This window comes from Botrytis sinoallii (assembly GCF_014898435.1).
Source record: "Botrytis sinoallii strain Bc 23 chromosome Unknown BSIN_040, whole genome shotgun sequence".
In the NCBI taxonomy this organism is placed as follows: Eukaryota; Fungi; Ascomycota; class Leotiomycetes; order Helotiales; family Sclerotiniaceae; genus Botrytis; species Botrytis sinoallii.
The window spans coordinates 180,017-198,727 of record NW_024066067.1 but is presented as its reverse complement, the minus strand read 5'-3'; the positions used below and the strand labels follow the sequence as shown (position 1 = coordinate 198,727).

At 43.4% G+C, this 18,711-nt stretch overlaps 6 protein-coding genes across 6 annotated transcripts; 1 reads left to right on the top strand and 5 right to left on the bottom strand.

Annotated features, from left to right (window-relative positions):
• Positions 1-3: 3 nt before the first annotated feature.
• On the bottom strand, positions 4-483 carry EAF02_012128 (uncharacterized protein; the record flags this gene model as incomplete). Its single annotated transcript, XM_038908176.1, has 1 exon — positions 4-483. The coding sequence occupies one exon, from the start codon at positions 481-483 to the stop codon at positions 4-6; it is 480 nt and encodes a 159-aa protein (XP_038752077.1).
• Positions 484-509: 26 nt separating this feature from the next.
• EAF02_012127 (uncharacterized protein) lies at positions 510-1,213 on the bottom strand (the record flags this gene model as incomplete). The annotated part of the gene is made up of 3 exons (XM_038908175.1): positions 510-632; positions 680-789; positions 1,027-1,213. The coding sequence occupies 3 exons, from the start codon at positions 1,211-1,213 to the stop codon at positions 510-512; spliced, it is 420 nt and encodes a 139-aa protein (XP_038752076.1).
• An 821-nt stretch (positions 1,214-2,034) lies between these two features.
• Positions 2,035-3,666, bottom strand: EAF02_012126 (uncharacterized protein; the record flags this gene model as incomplete). The annotated part of the gene is made up of 8 exons (XM_038908174.1): positions 2,035-2,460; positions 2,514-2,559; positions 2,609-2,695; positions 2,748-2,976; positions 3,034-3,200; positions 3,247-3,424; positions 3,495-3,612; positions 3,664-3,666. 8 exons carry the CDS (start codon positions 3,664-3,666, stop codon positions 2,035-2,037), a joined length of 1,254 nt encoding a protein of 417 aa, XP_038752075.1.
• Positions 3,667-4,453: 787 nt separating this feature from the next.
• EAF02_012125 (uncharacterized protein) lies at positions 4,454-6,060 on the bottom strand (the record flags this gene model as incomplete). The annotated part of the gene is made up of 2 exons (XM_038908173.1): positions 4,454-5,980; positions 6,040-6,060. The coding sequence occupies 2 exons, from the start codon at positions 6,058-6,060 to the stop codon at positions 4,454-4,456; spliced, it is 1,548 nt and encodes a 515-aa protein (XP_038752074.1).
• An 850-nt stretch (positions 6,061-6,910) lies between these two features.
• EAF02_012124 (uncharacterized protein) lies at positions 6,911-9,596 on the top strand. Its single transcript, XM_038908172.1, has 2 exons — positions 6,911-7,147; positions 7,223-9,596. Exons 1-2 carry the CDS (start codon positions 7,037-7,039, stop codon positions 9,416-9,418), a joined length of 2,307 nt encoding a protein of 768 aa, XP_038752073.1. The 5' UTR covers positions 6,911-7,036; the 3' UTR covers positions 9,419-9,596.
• Positions 9,597-10,444: 848 nt separating this feature from the next.
• On the bottom strand, positions 10,445-17,233 carry EAF02_012123 (uncharacterized protein; the record flags this gene model as incomplete). The annotated part of the gene is made up of 18 exons (XM_038908171.1): positions 10,445-12,885; positions 12,934-13,059; positions 13,109-13,309; positions 13,358-13,381; positions 13,434-13,469; positions 13,523-13,558; positions 13,609-13,900; positions 13,952-13,999; positions 14,052-15,869; positions 15,920-15,967; positions 16,023-16,074; positions 16,373-16,413; positions 16,465-16,506; positions 16,563-16,592; positions 16,646-16,714; positions 16,770-16,823; positions 16,874-16,928; positions 16,980-17,233. The coding sequence occupies 18 exons, from the start codon at positions 17,231-17,233 to the stop codon at positions 10,445-10,447; spliced, it is 5,667 nt and encodes a 1,888-aa protein (XP_038752072.1).
• Between the last annotated feature and the right edge of the window lie 1,478 nt (positions 17,234-18,711).

Genomic DNA, 18,711 nt, shown 5'->3' with positions numbered 1-18,711 from the left:
TGATCAGCTTTTGAGATGATAGAATTTGGTATAGATGGTGGCTAGAGAAATGGCAGGGAGAACATTGATAAATGTCCAGGCTAATGTATAGTACCAGAATGTAAAAAAGACCGATGGGCAATTCAACATGCGGAATGCATACGAAAAGTCCCACATGCGTAGACTTCTCGTGGTGCTTTTGTTCCCCTTGAAATTGCATAACATCTCGAAGTACGTTCGCTCGTGTCTTTTCGCAGCAAGAGCCACGGTATCGCGACAGAATAGCGTTTCTGGGAAGAAGAAAAGAGCAAAGGGAAGAGCTGAACCAGTAATAATGGCACCCACCCCATAATCCCATTGCCAACCACCTGCTTGGCCTATATAGCTACAGATGAGTGCTGCGATATGAGCGCCATTTGTCACAAATATGGAATAAATACCCGTCTTCTCTCTTTGCTCGTGGAGGAAAAACATATCGTTGACAATGGCTGTTCCTACAGACATCGTACCGCCCGTTCCAACACCGCATATTACATGTGTTCGAGTGTAGCGAAGTTTGGCGAGCAGGCAGAGCCGATTCCACCGATGACAGTGGTTAGTAGAGCAATTGGTCGACGGCCATAAACATTAGTACAAGGGTTCCAGATGAAAGGCTGTTGAATGTTAGTCAGGTATTTGTTCGTATAAGAGACTATATGACCTGCTTACAGAGAGGCCACCCAATGATTATATATGTGGTTGTGTTGTACGCAGCAGTCTTGGAGCTCACACCCATAGCTTTGCTAAAAAGAACCAAGCTAGGATTATGTCCTGTAACTAACTTGAATCAACACTGTTCATTTCAACCAGACAGGCCAATTCTGAAAAGTGTTAGCCGCGGGAATTTTTGACCAGTGTCTAATAATCCGGACTGCAGTTTGACACTCGTAAGCTCTCGAGACCTTAATGGAACCAGGAAGCCCCAGTGTCTGAAAGATTGAATATATTTTTAATATGAAATGATTCTTAGACATTGAAAGCTCTTCATCATCAGACTGCACTACAGACTCTTGGAAATATCATTGGTGATGGAAAAATTGTAAAAACCAACAAGAGGATCATCTTTGAAATAACTAGGCTGGGGGACAAGCGGTAGACCATGACGATCTAAGAAGCTAGCTGACGCTTGCGAAATCGTGCTACCAATCTCAAGATTTGCCGATGTTATCTTTTCGCTACCCCCTTTAGGACTCATGGTGTGATTTTTGCTATCATGGATCGTCTGCCGTCGGGATTAATGGCAATCGAAGTTTCTGCTATTGAATTAATATTCAGGAAATAAATGAAGATTGTCGGTACATAAATACTTCAAGTCGACAGCTTTCGGAGCACAAATTACCACATCGTCCCGTCAGTATGGTTCGCCCGCCCCTAACCCCTTTCTATCGGATGTCCGGATTATTTGCCAACCAACATTCGCAACTGTTTGTAACTCAACCAAGAAGAAACTAGATTCTGTAATTTACTCTGTCCACTAAATCGATGAAAAGTATCAAAAGTCATGAGCTCTGAAATATATCGAATTCACTGACTACTATTTCTTTCAACCAATCGAGCCATTCTCACAGATTCATAAGCGATTGAATTACTGCAAAGCTTCAAGTCCAGACGGCACCCGGCACTGACGTCTATTGGATTTCATAGTACCAAGCGTTGATCAGCATCGATTTAGCACCTTTTTCCAAAATCAGAACCAACCTTGGTTACATTTTTATTTTACCGTTTAAATTGAACCTGATCGATGATTTGACAAGCGAGATCTACCAAGGCGGCCATTGAAGAATTTTCTCGGGGCGGAGTATGCAATCAACCACGATGTGCAGATAAAGTTATTAAGCTTATATCGTTATTGGCATAGTGTGACTGTTTGTTGCTGTATGCTGGTGATTTGATGATAGAGATGTAATTTGATTGGTATGAATTGTGACGAAGCGTCTTATGCTAGTAATTATCCGGATAAACGAGGTCTAAGCTCTACCAATAATGTGATCACATTGATCTCCAGCCGCAATACTGTCAAAGTACTGCAGAAATATGGTCCAAGGTTTTGTAGGCATCATAACCAAATAGTTCATCCAAGAATTCCTGCCGAGACCGTATATTCATATGTCCTTGCCAAATACCAGGATGGGTCAACAGATATTCATCCCTGAGTTTTTGCGTATCTCCATCAGGCATTTGTGTAAAGTATCGTGATTCGATTGAGGCTTTAGCAACCTTCGCAGTCCGCTTTCGTCGAAGATTACAGTACATCGATAATACTTCTGGAAGAGAATCCTTAGTAGGAAACTTCTCCAGAAGCGCGCCAAGTATAGCTGCATCCTCGATACCCATGGCTGCTCCTTGCGCGAGATAAGGAGTCATAGCATGGGCTGCGTCTCCAATCAGACAAAGTTTTCCTGAGTTATGAACCCAGTTGTCTAGTTCTTCATGAGTATACAGCTGTCGCGCGTATGCGTTAGCAAGTCTATCATAATTAAGGACGGTAACACTACCCTCCATTCTAAAGCGGTATCCACATGATCAAGGATGATTCCAATTCTATTGATGCGTCAATCGTTGTTATATCGCCCTGCAACTTCGCAATTACCTTGTATCCCAATCTTTGAATCTGTCTCGAAGCTCTGCACTGCTTTGGACCCGTTGGTTTGTTCCATCCGGCATATTTGCATCACACCTGAAATCGTCACCAAAATTGTCAAGCTAAGCACCGAAAGGAATGTACTGACGTGAAGACAAGATTCAATAGTTTTTCCTCCTTTCCCTCCAGCAGATATGATAAAATGGTCGCATTAGGACCAAGCCAGTGATTGTTTCGAGGAACGGAGATAATCTCTTCCAACTCAGGAATGCCTTCAAGCTTTTTGGCTGGCAGTACTACACGATATGCCATTTGACCAGTTGGGATGGGTGCTCCAGCTCTGCCTAGAATGATTTCGCGGGCCATTGAATGTAGACCTGCATTTTGACTGTCAGACTTAAGATATTAAAAGAGCCAGTAGTTAGACTAGTCACCATCAGATGCGACGATCAAGTCCGCAGAGTAAATTTTGCCATCTTGCGTGGAAAGCGCGGGCAAGGAAGGATCAATATTGACGACACGACTGTTCAATCGAATTTTGCAACCAACATTCGTCGCAGCGTCAAGTAATCCACGATGAAGATCCGCACGATGAACATGCCTATCTTCTATTAGCCCATTTGTAAAATCGAGTGAGTTTAACTAACCAATATGGAGACATGTAATCATTTTTCGCAGGCTCTTTCAACGGACATTCGACAAGAATCTGACCATCTTTCCAGCGCATCATCCTCAAATCCACTGGGTTTGTACAATACTTCTCAATATATGAATCGATTCCCAACTTACGAAGAATCCTTGAAGAATTTGGTGTGACCTGAATACCTACAAATCGTGAACAGATGCACATCAAATCGGTGTGCTGAATTGCAATGAGTGCACCCGCGTCACTTACCAGCTCCAACGTATGAGATTCGCTCAGAACTTTCCAGTATCTCCACAGTATGACCTCCTTTTGCAAGTGCAATAGATATGGTGAGGCCAGCAAGCCCGCAGCCAATAATTAAGATGTGCTATCCCTGTCAGATTGTAGTTCCTAAAATGATACGCGGAAGATCAAATACCATGTTGAAGTCAAGTTACTTTGTATTTGTTTGTTCAATAACCATCAAACAGATGGAATAACGACGAGAGTTGAGATTACAGTGATGAATGGAATTGAGAATGGTGTCTCTGCCTTTTTATTTCTTCATGAAAAACAAGTGGCGGACACGTAGATTGTAGGGTGGTCAAGACGGATGGATACTTCCGTTTCCCTTCCCGAGAGGTAAAGTTTTGTCATGATCACAACTACCTAACGGCTTTGTGACTAGTCTAATAATTACATACAATAGCATTGAATATAGATAATATATCGCTGCATGATTAGAACATCGAGAAAGTATCCACTGATCAGGCCTAGCCGGATGTAATGAAATTCGAGGCTGAAAGTGCCAAGCGAATTGTAATCGACTCGAACAGAAAAGTGCAACAACGGCGAGTATAACATGATACAAAGAGGCTCGATATATTGAAACAAGATGACACAACTAAGAAGGTATAGGATAACTTTTGCTAACGAAGTAATGTCCATTTCTCAAAGTCCTGATTCTCATGCAAAGCATACAAGTAATACCACCAACCTTTAACCATCCAATACCTGTCTAGCAGTTCCCAAATGCTTGACTTGCATATATGTATGCAAAGCCGCCCTTCAACATAAAAAGCGTTTAACGGCCCAGGTCTCCAATACATCCTTTACCAAGGAGACGTGTAATGAGTCTAAGATAGACTCGGTCTATTTACAGCACACATCACAGCATACAGCTCACCGTTTAATCGTGTCATCATCAAAACAATGTCTTGGCATAATGCTCAATCTTGTTTCTTCTCCTTTGCTTCCTCCAATTTCTTTTTCCCTTCCGCATGCTTCGCCATCTTTTCACTCATATACCGCCAAGTTCGACGGAATCCAGCTGTGAAGGGTCCCTTCAAACTCTGACTCGTACTGGGCCACCCAATTGTGTTCTTGATTACACTTCGGACTTCAGATCTTAAATCTTCTGGAGGTTCTCGGGCAATCCTTCTTTCAAATCCACCTCCTTCTCTTCTATTAATCCTGGTCCCGTCTTCATCACGCGACGCCTCAATCATTTGATCAAATTCTAGTCGAGGTATTTGGTATTTCTTCTGATATTGGAAGTAGAGCTTCGATCGGAATGATTTTGGCAGACGTCTCACCATGTTTCCCCGTCGAATTGGGTCCATATCTTGAGTTAACCGTATATTTGTTGATGGATCAGATGCCCATTCTGGATCGGAGCACTTAGAATCGTTAAAGCCGACATTAGGAAGGTTGTCAATGAGAGGCGCATAGAGACGGCGGAAGTGGGGAAGGTTATTCCCAACAATATTGGCGACTTTCGAAGGATCCTCTGTCGGTAAAACCATTCTTGGATCGCCCAAGTAACTGATGTTTGCAATGGTGCCATACAATTCCTGTTCGGTAAATTCAGGAGGTAAAAGTAACAATGCTGTTCGCAATGCAGAGATTAAATTAACCTGATTCGCAAGACGGACTCTTGCGTCGTCCCGGAGAATTTTGACGGGCTTCTGTAACCTCCCTGCAAGATACAGTGTTGACCACTCGGAAAGATCTGTACACAGTGTATCCAGATTCACAACACCATATTTAATAAGAGTGCCATTGACCGTAACGTATGGATTAAAATAGACACCAGCTCCCCATTTCTCTTGCACAGCAGTGACAGCTCCAGACCCGAGGGAGCCGAGCGCCGAGTAATGATCTCGATGTTGATTCAAGTTCAGGGAATGCCAATGTTGACTGTAAGATACACCAAATATAAAGTCAATCATCTTAGGGGTGCCCCCTTGTTGTTCAACAATTGCTGGGGGTGGTTTCGAATGGATGGATGTAATGCTTGAAGGTGTCGCTTTCGTATGTTTCGATTGAGGGAAGACGCCGGATCCATACGCAAATGCATACCTAATAGGGGCTCTGAATTGCCATAGGATCTGCCTCAAAGCTTCTTTGAACTCATCGTTGATTACCATGTGCTGATTGACCCCAAAATTAGAATGAGGCAATTCTGAGAACTTCTCGATATTGTAGTTCGGATTCTCTTCCCAATCTGCCGGTGCTGGAATATCGCTGGCCGGAATTGATGATGGAGAAGAGGAAGGCGAGGAAGATCTTGCAGATGTTGGACCAGTGGAGTCCTCATGTGTGGATTTTGTTTGCGAGTCTGTAGTTTCTTTGGAAGCAATGGCAGGACTGTGCGTCGTAGAGAAAGTGTGATGAATCAATTGATATGGACATCTTGCCTGCGCGTATGATACTGAGGAGCCTACTCTGGTTGATCTGAGAGCTGATCTCAGAGCCTGCCAAAGAGCTGTTAGCTACAGAGCACAGAACAATAGGAAGGGATTTGTGCCAGTACAGGGAGCTTTCGGGTTGCCATGGTGTTGGGTTTCTAAGGAGATGTGATCCCATGTGAAGTACTTTTGTTTGTTGTCGGAAGAATAAATCTGAAGCAGCAAGTCGCTGCGAAAGTGTCACCGGCCGTATTTCGCCATATGAATACGTTGTTGAATCTCCATCTCCATGGGAAAGTATGGAGCTATCAAGGGCACGGAAACCCACCTTTTCTTTCTCGAAGACAATCTTAGTCAGCAAGCAGTTGGTGTGGTGGTGCCCCGTGTTGAGTCTTTTGTTGGCGTTGATGTTTCTTCTTAGCAGCGGGAGGGGCCAGACCGAGCCAAGCCAAAGTCAGCCAGGGAGCCAGGTACAGATCAATTGGACAAGTCATGGTCTGATAAAGTTAAAAAGCAGACTTGTGAGGTGAGAGTTTTGGGAAGAGAGTACGTACCCAGTACCTGGTAATATAAATGCACGCACATGTAGGTAGGTATATATCTAGATTACTAATTATTACAGATCGAGAAGTCTTATCGAGTATCTCGCCTAGATGCTATGTATGAATAAGGGAGACGTTTAGATGATCTATGGATTCCATTGATAACCTAGGGTCGGAATAGACTGGAGGAAGAGTTGATAATTGTCTAAGATCAATCAACGTTCATGTTCCTATTCCAGCCAGTTTTATCATTGAAAGAGCATCCTTTGAGACTGCATATAATGAATGGTAAATAGTTGAATACCCTACCTACCTACCCACCCACCTAGTACATACACGTACCTGTCTACCTCTCTAGCCGTGGTGTTAGCTTATGTCCTAACCATCTCTCAAAATTCACTTACAACACTCTTCACCCCGCCAACCATTTCCCCATATTTTCTATCTTCTCCGGTACCTTGATTATGTAATACATATTTATCTCCTCTCCATTCTCAGCCTTGCATCACAGATTCATGTTTGCGATAACTATCGACGTAACGCCAAAACATAAATCCGCAGGTAGCGGTACGTATCAGAGATGAGGGCGCATACTCCTCAAGGTTTGGGAGATTCTCAAAGAAGAAGATCCTCGACTAGCGGCGGTAATAGAATGAGTATGGGTAGTGCTATTCCTCGTGCGCAATCCAGGGTAAGGAATTAATCTTTTGTCTTGCAATCTCATTTGTATACAATTGCATCATCTCACGGGAATACAATTCTTTAGATGTCTATTGCACGACCATCGAATACTCAACCCAGTTTCGACTTCTTGACAGGCGCGGAATCTACCCATAGACCGCCCTCGCGAACAGATCGATTTCGCCAATCAACCCGAACCATTCTCGATGAATCTAGAAGAGAGCCAACTCACGCCGAGACGGATCAAGAGGCGGAGAAAAGAAGAAAAGAATTGGATGAATTAAAGGCCGAGGTGAAGACGTTGAAATACACAATTGATAATTACAAGCAAGAAGAAGAGCTTGCGAAACTGAGGCATGAAAATGAGCTCCGGGATGCGACGCGTAAAGCTGAAGAGGATTTCAAGCACAAGCAGATTGCAGAAGGAGAAAGGAATCAGGCAGTGAGGCAACAAGAAGCCTTGGTTAAAGAGATGAGTGAACTTCGCGACACTTCAAGTAACGAGAAGATAGCACTGGAGAAAAGAGTGCGTGAGGTGGAGCAGAGCAAGCGTCTTCTGGAAGAAGAAATTGAGGATGTGAAAACTGAGAGCGAGGAAGGGAGTCGTATATTGGAAAGGAGAATTTCGGAGCTTGAAACGAGAAATCAGACTTTACAACGCAGCGTCCAAGATTTACAGGAGGATTCCGATCGAAGAGAAGCCTTGTTACAGGATGTTCAGCAACAATTGGCCGAAAAGGATACATCATATGGAGCACTTGAGGCTGAAATACTACGACTTAAGGCGCAGACGGGAGATACCGATACACTGGAGGTGATCAAGAGAGAATTGAGCGAGCAAGTCACACATATTCGAAACCTAGAAGCAATGAATCGAGAACAATCGGCCGAACTAAAGCATTACAAGAGACTACATAAGAGTGTGGAGGTTGTTGAAGAAGAGAAACGAACTTTACAGAGAAAAGTTGAGGCTATGGATGATCTACAGAATGAGCTTGGAGAAGCAAGACTTCAAAGACAAAGACTTGAGGATGAGCGTTTAGCGTGGACCGCATACCTTCAAAATCAGAGCAATGTTGAAGGTCGTATTGAGTTCAATTCCCCAGAAGATCTGGCTAGAGCACTTGTTGAAGAAAGAATGCAAACTGCTACTTTAGTGGAGCGACTTGGTGCTATCGAGTCGGAGGTTCTTGACCGGGATAACATTATTGACGGGCTACAAAATGATAAGAGGTCTATGAGCGAAGAGATGGAGAAAATAAAGGCCGCGGCGGGAAGTAGTACCAGCGGTGGAGATGCTAAGGTCCGTTTACGACTAGAGAGACAACGCGCATTGGCCATCAAGGAAGTCGAATATTTGCGAGCGCAGCTTAAGACTTTCGATGCTGAAGATGAAGCTTTCGGAGCTGGCGATAACGTTGATGATGCGAAAATCAAACGTATTGAAGAGCTCGAGAGTATTGTGGATGAATATCGTCAAGAGGTACAATCACTCCAGAATGACCTCACGACCGCCGAATCGGCTCAACCCAACACAGCAACAGCTCTTGCGGGTACCAAACATCCACGAGAAGAGAACGACGAAAATGAACGCATTGGGGTCCTCACTAGGAAAAACCGTAAACTTCAGGACACTATCACAAACCTTCAAACATCACAAAAGCTCCTTCAGAAGGAACTCTCTGTCACACAAGAACGTCTTACAGTCGCAACCACTCACTCACAGACACGCATTCTATCCCTTCGTTCCAATCCTACCTCTGACTTTGAGGCCATCAAACTTTCCACCATCACCGCTCTTCGTGCCGAAAATGCAGATCTCCTCGCTCAACTGACCACCAACCTTCCTCCTGATGCCTCAGTTCCTCTATCTACACTTCAAACTCAACAAGACCTAGTTGCAGAATCTCAAGCCGCACTCAAGGATGAACGAACTCGAAACGATCGTCTTAAGAAAGTCTGGGGTCTCAAGTCTCAAGAATTTCGCGACGGTGTATCTTCTCTCCTGGGCTGGGACGCTGTATTCATGCCCAATGGTAAAATGCGCGTAACATCGTTCTATTATCCTTCCGTTGGTGAAGAAGAGAATAGTATCGTATTTGACGGCGAAAGAGGAACAATGAAGGTTAGCGGTGGACCAGAAAGCAAATTTGCTGGAAGGATAATGGAAAACATCAAATTCTGGGTCAACGAAAGAGGTAGCATTCCATGTTTCTTGGCGGCGTTAACATTGGAGTTTTATGAAGAGAAAAAGGGAGATGGAACTGTAATGGTTGGCTGATGAGGGGATTTGCTTTGACATGTGTGTAAATTATGGAATGGACATGCATCTAAGGGAATAGGAGTTTATGGGATACATACGACATGTATGAGGTAGAGAGTATACCAAATGACATATTAATCTTGCCGAATCATTTATTTTAAGTCAATGGTGATGTTGAAGGTTTCTGAACGACATCTACATCTGGGGTCAAGTGATGGACAAAGTATCGATCAACACAATTGAGGAATTGCCTTTGATATATTCGCTATGACATTTCCAAACATCCGAAACTTGCTTCCGCTTCTTCTGTACCATCCTAATTACTTGCTTCCATCTTCACAGCCCACTCTGGGCTTCAAAAACTCAAAGCAAAGATATCAAAATATCAAGTATATATACATGAGAAGTAGAAAGTCGCCTCTTTTCCACTAAATTCCCTCCCATCATCCTTTTCTTCCTTCCCTCCTTTTTGAATCTCTCATTCATGTGTTATCCCAACCTGAAAGTGACCACCAATAATCAAACATTATCCTTCCCTTGACAAAGTAGATAGATAGGATAGTCATCCATCCAACCCACTACTCTACTCGCCACATCCTCTTTCCTTTCCTTCCCTTTCAAAAATCAAATAAAACGCCATAAAATGAGTGTGTATTGGGTATCTTCCTCCATCCATCTTCTTCCTTTCCGTGCGTTCATGCTTTCATCATTCATACCGAATTAAAAGACCGTGATTTGGCATTTCCATGCCATGCATGCATGCGTGTTTTTCGTAAAGATTGTAATGTATCATTCTCTCCCTCGTCAAGATTATGATTAAGATAAGGAACGTGTGTATCATGTCTTTTGTCGAGCATGTCTTATTGAGACATACCCCCCCCAAACAAGAGAAATAACGTATAAAACTGATCATGATACGTAAATATGACTGTCGCTCGTTTCGTTTCATTTCGTTCCATCCGTGTCGTGCAGTCGTGAGAATATATATAAAATGCCGAAGCTGTAAATTGAATAATAAAAAATAGAAGAAGAATTATGTTACTGCTAGCCCATGAGCCCCACAAGTAACATCGCCATCAATGTAAGGAATATTGAAGGCTCCAATTTGGCTCCAGCACCTTGAGCAGGTCCAGTACCTGAAGCGCTGGCAGATCCAGAGCTGGTAGATGAAGAGCTACTTTGCGAATTCGTTGTAGGAGTTGGAGTTGAGGTTTGGGATTGAAGGGATGAATCAGAGCTGGATGTCGAGCTAGATCCCGAGCCAGATCCCGAGCCAGATCCCGAATTTGATGTGGCACTGGAGCCTGAGTCTGAACTCGAGCCTGTGGTGCTTACACTGGGGACAGTCGAGGCTGTTATGGATGGTGATGCGCTTCCAGTTCCGGTTCCGGTTCTAGATTCTGTCCCACTTTCGCTCCCACTTCCACTTCCACTTCCAGAAGCTGTCGGGACGCTAACTACCGCTGAAGAAGATCCAGATGGATTGCCATCGGTGGAAATTATTGTTGGGGAAGCAGAAGACGTATCAACCGGTGCAATTTGGCTCGTAATACTAACACTCGGGGTAGCACTTGCAGTTGGGCTCGCAATAGCACTAGAGCTCGAGGCAGTACTCGAACCACTAGTAGTAGCAGCTGGCTTGACTGTACTGCTGCTCGCCTCAACCGGTAAGACGGTTGCGGTCTTGGTCACGACCTGAGTTTCCGTACTACCCGCAATCTCACTCTGTGGTGCCTGCGCACTACAGAAATCCAAGAACTGTTGAAATTGTGGTTGTATGTATGTTTGCAGTGTTTCTTTCACAGTGTTGCTATTTGCATCAATACATCCTGTACAAGCGTCATAATCGGATTCGAATGCAGAGTCAGGATCGCAGAGAGCGGGAGATTTGCCCACTTTGAGTGCTTCAACGTAGCCATTGTTACACGTGGAGTAGCAAACTGCAGGAACAACAGTAGAATCCCGTTTGATGAGGAGATGTGCGGTGTCTGATTTGCGCTTTCCTGCAAAGAGTCGGGGAAGAAGTCCGCGACGGGCTGGAGCGGAAGGTGTGGCAAGTGCGGAGGTAGAAAGTCCGGTTCGGGTTCCAGCTGGGTAGTGAGAAATATCTGTTTGGGATGTCCAGTCGCCGGTAGTGTAAGTCTTGACAAGTTCTGTTCCTTCGTTACCAATGATGACTTCGGTAACGACTTTCTCAATGAAAATGCCAAAGCTAAGGCCAAATGCATTGGGATTGAGATTGAAGTATCCGGCTGATGGTGGGTAGTACCCAGTTTGGTTTTGTGCCCAGTATACTTCGGTTGTGTTAGGAGATGGAATACAGTATTTGGCTTCACAAAGATAGTCTGCAGCGGGTGGATCAGCCCATAAAGCACAATGATTTGGCTTGGGTGGGTTGCAAACGTATCCTGGTGAGCATCCAAAGACTGCTGATGAGCTGGAGTCTTGAGGAATTACTGAACCAGAATTTGTAGGCGAAGGACAGGTTATCAATTCAGTTACGGTTACGGTGGATCCGGGCCCAGTTACATATGCTGTTGATCCTGTCAAAGTTGCGCCGAGACTTATGGTCGTTGGATAGATGCTGACGGAACCTGGAAGAGTTGATATCACGGTTGATCCTGCTTGAGTGAGGGTCACTGTTGAGCCTGCAATGGATTGCGTCACAGTTGAGATTGAGACTGAACCAGGAAGGGTTGTTACCGATCCTGGTAAGGTGATTGTTTGATCTGGGGCTGTGAAAGTAGATCCTTGGATGGTAGTAGTTTGCCCGGGAAGTGTGGTTACCGATCCCGGCAAGGTTATGGTAGACCCAGGAAGAAGACTTAAAGACCCAGTGAGAGTAGTTACCGACCCAGGGAGGATAGTTACTGATCCTGGTAGAGTTATTGTTTGTCCTGGAGCTGTAAAAGTCGATCCTTGAACGGTAGTAGTTTGTCCTGGGAGTGTTGTAACCGATCCTGGCAAGGTGACTGTTGAGCCTGGTAGAGTGATGGTCTGGCCAGGAATTGTCGATCCGGGCAAGGTTATGGTTGAGCCGGGAAGAGTTGTTACAGATCCAGGGAGGGTAGTTACCGACCCAGGCAAAGTGATTGTCTGCCCTGGAGCCGTGAAGGTTGACCCTTGAATGGTAGTAGTCAGTCCCGGGAGAGTGGTAACCGATCCTGGCAGAGTAACTGTTGAGGCTGGTAAAGTTATAGTCTGACCAGGAATTGTTGATCCAGGCAAGGTTATAGTTGATCCCGGAAGGATTATAGTTGATGTACTACCTGGCTGGGTTATAGTTGTCAGGGATCCTGATATCGATGTTGTAAATGTAGGTCCAGGGATTGTTTGAATTGATGTTACTGCAGGGAGAGTAACAGTCGTCAAAGATCCGGATAATGAGACTGTTGGGCCAGAAACTATCAAAACAGAAGTGCTACCAGGTAAGGTGATGGTAGTTAAAGATCCGGATAAAGAAGTCGTGATGGTTTGAGCAGGAACTTTACCAAGTCAGTTTGAAATCTATCTAGCATTGTTGATTTACTTACGTGAGGTGGTAACGTAAACGTTGGATGTTACCGTTGGGCCTGAAACTGTCAAAACGGAGGTGGAACCAGGTAAGGTAATCGTAGTCAAAGATCCTGATATCGAAGTCGTAATTGTTGGGCCAGGAACTAGACATCATTAGCACAGAATTTAGAAAACCAATGGTACGAGTTTTACCTGAAGTAGTAAAATAGATGTCCGATGTAACAGTACTTGCAGGAAGGGTGACCAGAGAAGTGATAAATAGCTCAGAGGTGATCGTCTTGGTAACGGATATGGTTGATGCGGGCTCTGTTATCGTGATTGGGGTCCCAGAAATTGAAGTGGTAAGGGTAATGGGAGGAAATGTAATGACATCGATCGAGGTAAGCGTTGCGGCTGGAAGATTAGTATAAATTAGAAGGCTTTATACAGCTTTGAACTTACTAGATATTGCGGTTGTGGTAGTAGCTAAATCGGATCAGCATTGTACACGACAGAAGCATATGATATGTTAACTCACTCTGGAAATTAGTGGTTGTGTAGCTAGCGGTTGTTGCTGTATTCCAATCAGTTCTTATATCCGACTCTCACACTTTGAAAGGTACTCACTCTCACTATCTGTTACAGTTGCTGTGGCCGTGGTTGCTATTTTTCGGTAAGTCAACAGCCTGAATAATTTTAAAATAGCTACTTACTTTCAGATCTCGTAATCAAGGATGTATAAGTTGTTGGAACATATTGTGTCGTGGATATAACCTGCGTGTATGTTGTTGGGACATATTGAGTTGAGGTCGTCGTATGATCGCTGACAACTGTAGTATATACCGTGTATGGATATGAAGTTGAGACGGTTATCGTCGAAAGATTAATTTCGGTCAAAGTAGCGCTGATCGTGGTCAATTCTGTCAAGGTGGTACTATACGTTGAGTAGATATCTGAGATTGAGATACTTGTAGAAACGCTGGTTTCGGTTGTCGTAGTAGGGACCTGGATCTTCATTAGCTAAAGCTGGAAATTTTGCGTGATAGGGGCGTATACCGAAGTTATACTAGTAATCACACTAGTCTCGGTTGTTGTCGTGGGCACCTAATGGAAAATCAGTACTTGATCACAAATTCCTTTGGAAAGGGGTACGGACTGAAGTAGTGAGTGTTGATACAGAAGTTACTTCCTGTATTGTCGTGTAAGTCGTACTTATATAAGAGGTAGAATAGTAAGTCGTTGAACTAATGATAGTTTGATAGACCGTATAAGGATAAGATGTGGAAACTGTCAAAACTGAGGTGGAGAAATATGAAGAGACGATTGTAGTTGGAACAAGGGAAATTTTGGTCGTAGTAGTTGGTACCAAGATTTCCTCCGTTGTGGTGTATGGAATTGAAGTAGTTTTTGTACTCGTCTTAGTATACGTTGAAACCGTCGTGTAAGTGCTGTATCTGTATTCGGTCGTTGAGGATATCACAGTGAACGGATATGAAGTCGTCTTCGTAACTGTAGCCGTGGAAAAATATGAATCCGTAATGGTTGTTGGGACCAAAGAAAGTTGTGTAGTAGTGGTTGGAACGATGACACTCGTGGTAAGAGTAGAAAGGCTGACATAAGTCGATAAATCTATTATCGTCGTAGTAATATAATCCGTGAAGCTGTGGGTTATATCGCTTATAATTGTCTCACTTACAGTGTATGGATAAGAAGTGGTTATATAGGAAGTGTCCGTCGTGCTGTAGGTCTCAATTATAGTCGTATAGACGTAAAAATCAGAAATTAATACGGAAGTTGAGATTGAAGTCGAAATATCCGTGACAGTGGTAGGTACAGAAGTTGTGAGAGTCAACAAAGAGGTCTCAGTGCTGTAAATATATAGCGTTGTTGAGGAAACGACGGTATAAGGTATACTTGTGGTAATCAAGGAGGTAGAGATGGTTGTGGTAAGTACATATGAGGTCGTAATCACATAATCAGTTGATACTGAAGTCGAAATATCTGTGATGGTGGTAGGTACGGAAGTCGTAAGGGTGATCAGGGAAGTTTGAGTACTGTAAATGTACAAAGTTGTTGACGATATAACAGTATATGGTATACTAGTAGTTATAAAGGATGTGGAGACAGTCGTAGTAGGTACATATGAGGTTGTAGTCACATAATCCGTTTCAGTATCCGTTTCCGTCGTAGAGAATGTAGTTGTTTCCCGACTAGTGTAATACTCGGTGGTATATTGAGTGTAAGTAGTAGAGTGGTCGGAAATAACAGTTATCGGATAGCTTGTGTTCAAGGTATATGTGGAGACAGATGTGAAGAGATGATCAACGGTAGTGGTGATATAAACATCAATCGTTGTGGGTGAAGGTATTGAAGTCGTTGAAGTAACCGTGCTCGTGGTTTCATATGTTGATACCTCGACTTTCGTTGTAGTTTCCCATAGTGTATAATTGTTAATAACAGTCACAGGATATGATGAAATGACAGTCACATCTTGGGTAGTAGTATACGTCGAAGGCTGATATATTGTTGTTGGTACGTAATCAGTTGTTTTTGATGTAACCGTAGCTGTCTCATAATCCGTCGTGCCAGTCGTGATAAGTGAGGTGAAAGTCGTTGCGGAATACGATGTGATCGTCGTAAGAGACCCACTTATCGTTTTAGTTATGAATACAGGAACAAACTCTGTGCATGTTGTTGTTACCGTCTTTAGTTTTGTAGTTGTATGATCCTGAGTGGTCGTGGTAGTAAAACTAGAAGTATATCTTTCAGTAGTGGTCAGAGTACTATACTTAGTTATTGTGATTGGATATCCATAACTATTAATCAAAGTGGTCGTATATGGGATCGACGTCGTGATCACATCTGTCAATATGGTGGTCTGCCAAATGAAACTTGTTGTAGTCTCCTCATCAGTGATGGTGTTAGTTTGAGTTGTGCGATCCACCTGAGTAGCAGTGAAATTGTAATTTTTAGTCTAAAATGAGAATTAGTATGGGTAAATTAAGGGATCTCAGAGCTAATTACCGTTGTGACAAGATCAGTCTCGGTAAAGCTAGCTGTAGATATGTTGGTCTATTTATTTTCGATATCAGTTTATAAACTTTAAAGCAAAGCCTAGAATACATACCACTGTGATGACATCCGTCAGGGTCGTAATCGCTGAAATGATCCCGGGAACACTGGAGCCAAATTAGCCATGCTTCTGGTATTGAGCCTTCGTGCAACGAGTCATAGCTATCTCATGATTGTAGTTCTTCGGCAGGATATCCAATATTCCGGGCTGCAGTCTAGCAATGGAAGAATCTCAAACATTCAACTCTTTCCAAATATTGGAATTGCTTCAAACATTGAAATGGAATCCTCGATTGAACTACAATCCAACAGTCAAAAACTCCGGAGCATTCAACCTCTTCTGAATGTTGAGAGTGACCCAGACATTGAAAATGCTCGATTAATAAACCAATTTGAAATACTCACGTTGTCGTGAAAGATTCTGTCTCAGTAATTTTCTCCGTAATCTATTATACATCAGCCCTTGTCCTCTTGACGATGATGATGTAAATTCATACAGTTTGGTTCGCGGTTGGATAACCACCGACGGTTTTAGTTATCTAGTTGTGTAAGCAGCGGAGCTATACCGTTGAATCGTAGTCAGTCCAAAACTTACAGTCTGATTCTGAGTGATAGTCTCCGTAATCTAAAATCCATCAATAAACCGTTTTCTTGACTTCTCAAATCTAATCCACTCACAGTACTCCCTCCATATGGATATCCACCACTTGGGGCAGAGCTCGCGGTAAGAGTAACAGTCTCTGTAACCTTTTTCTAGTTAATTGGATGTCATTTTGTGTGCTCCATCATGCACCCAACTCACTGTAGTCCCAGGCCCATAACCACCTCCAGTTTCCGAGATAATTGTTTTTGTAGTCTACCTCCCAGTCAATGATTATCCCTATGTCCAAATAGAAGATCGCTCACAGTTTGATTCTGATATGCTGTAGATGTTGATATTGAGACAATTGTAGTTGGTTTGCTAGATCGCGTTTAGCATATCTTCACTTTGCTTCCGCCGGCTGGAACTCACTCAATTGTCGTAGTCTCCCAACATGTAGTTGTCGATACAGATACTTGGGTTGATGTAACGGTTTGTGTGGGACATGACCCATATCCACCTCCGGAAGACGTGATAGTCACAGTCTTTGGTTCGCACGTTGAATAATGTCCTTGTCCCTCTGGCGTTATTGGAGTTACAATCGCCGCGGTTGTATTCAGATACTGTCCTTGTACAACCCCAATCAACCCCGCTACTAGTACTCCGATCCGAGAATTGGATACCATTTTCAAATACCGTCCTGTAGATGTAGACTAACGATAGTGTAGATAACAGCAATAATGCTGAGATCTTTTCCAGCGAGCGGAGAAAAAGAGACGACGGTTACTTGGTTCAGGAACGATTGACTGCAGGTAGTTTTAATTAGTTGATGTGCCTGACTATAATATACGACCAAGGTGCGTCAGCTCTAAGGCTGAAGGTTCGGAAAAGACCAATTGAGGCGATTTGCGACCAATTAAAAAGTCAATTAACAATTTTAACAGCCATCTAATTGCCAAGGTAACCTTAAAAAGAATTCCGAAGCGGTGCAGAAAGCCCACGAGGACTAGTTGAACAACAAGAGAGACAAGTAAAACGAGCGAAAAGTCCAGACGATATTGTTCTGAGAGAAAAACCTCAAAATGGAAAAGAGCTAGGGGACCCTAGACATTACGAACCTACGAATACACCACGTTACCTTGACAAATCACTTTGAATATCAACTTCGTGACATGGCAAAGATACAGGGCCAAGGGAGGAGATAATAAAATCGAAGGGTAGTACATGGATTAGCACAGGGGCTATGTGGTGATTTGAGAAAGAAATGGAAGATCTATCTTTCGTCTTACTGACACTAGAGCAGGCGAGACAGGGCAATTTTCTGGGAGAGCAACGCGGGAAAAGAAAAAGAAAAACCATGAGCCTCAATAAGACAACACATTCTACTGTGCATGCTGTATCTACCCTTGACTAAACATACGATCCTTGTATACTATCGTCCAACAGAAAATGATATGCATCTTGGCAAGCGGATCTATAAATCCAATGCAATCCCTTGGATGACGAGAATTACGAGGATGAATTTCGCCTATCACTACATGATATCGGAGCAAGAAGACCATGTCGTTCATGCCCTTTTCCTTCGGAAAATTCTTTCGTACAACGGATTGCCACCTTCTTTGCAGGACCGAACAATTTTTTTCAGAATGGCATGTTAATAAAATGTTTGTTTACTGTTGGGAAGTAAGATCCCGGGATTTTAACCTTGCCAGATAGTTGCAGCCATGTCTATTTTGGGGGCGATTCCGTGTAGCTGGGTAGTTTGGCTGAATCTAATGATCCATGGAGATTTTTTGTGGCCTACCAACTGTTGTCAAAAGAATCTGCAAAGCGGTTGAATAAGAAATTGACAGGTGACAGAGTGTGATGAGAGGCTGAGTGGCAGTGGAGAACATGTTGGACTTTCAGTGGAATTCTGCTTACTTGGTAGAGGGGGGTGGTGAGTGTTGGGTATTGGGTATTGGGTGAATGAATAGGAAGAGGGTCTTGAGGCTGTTAGGTAAAATCTCACTGCAGCACTTTTTACTTGTTCATTCTTCCACTTTTCACTCTCGCAATCGTCATCATGGTGCCTCGATTGCATACGACCGAATATGCAGGTGATCGCTTCTAGCCTTTCGTTGCCTCAATTTTACGATGTTTACACATGTAGAAGTAGAGGTAG

What these genes read in the sequence shown, in the direction of transcription:
- EAF02_012124 (XM_038908172.1), top strand. Translation starts at nt 7,037, where the DNA reads ATGAGGGCGCATACTCCTCAAGGTTTGGGAGATTCTCAAAGAAGAAGA. An exon ending in TTCCTCGTGCGCAATCCAGG is followed by an intron (nt 7,148 to 7,222) that starts GTAAGGAATTAA and finishes ACAATTCTTTAG; the next exon opens with ATGTCTATTGCACGACCATC.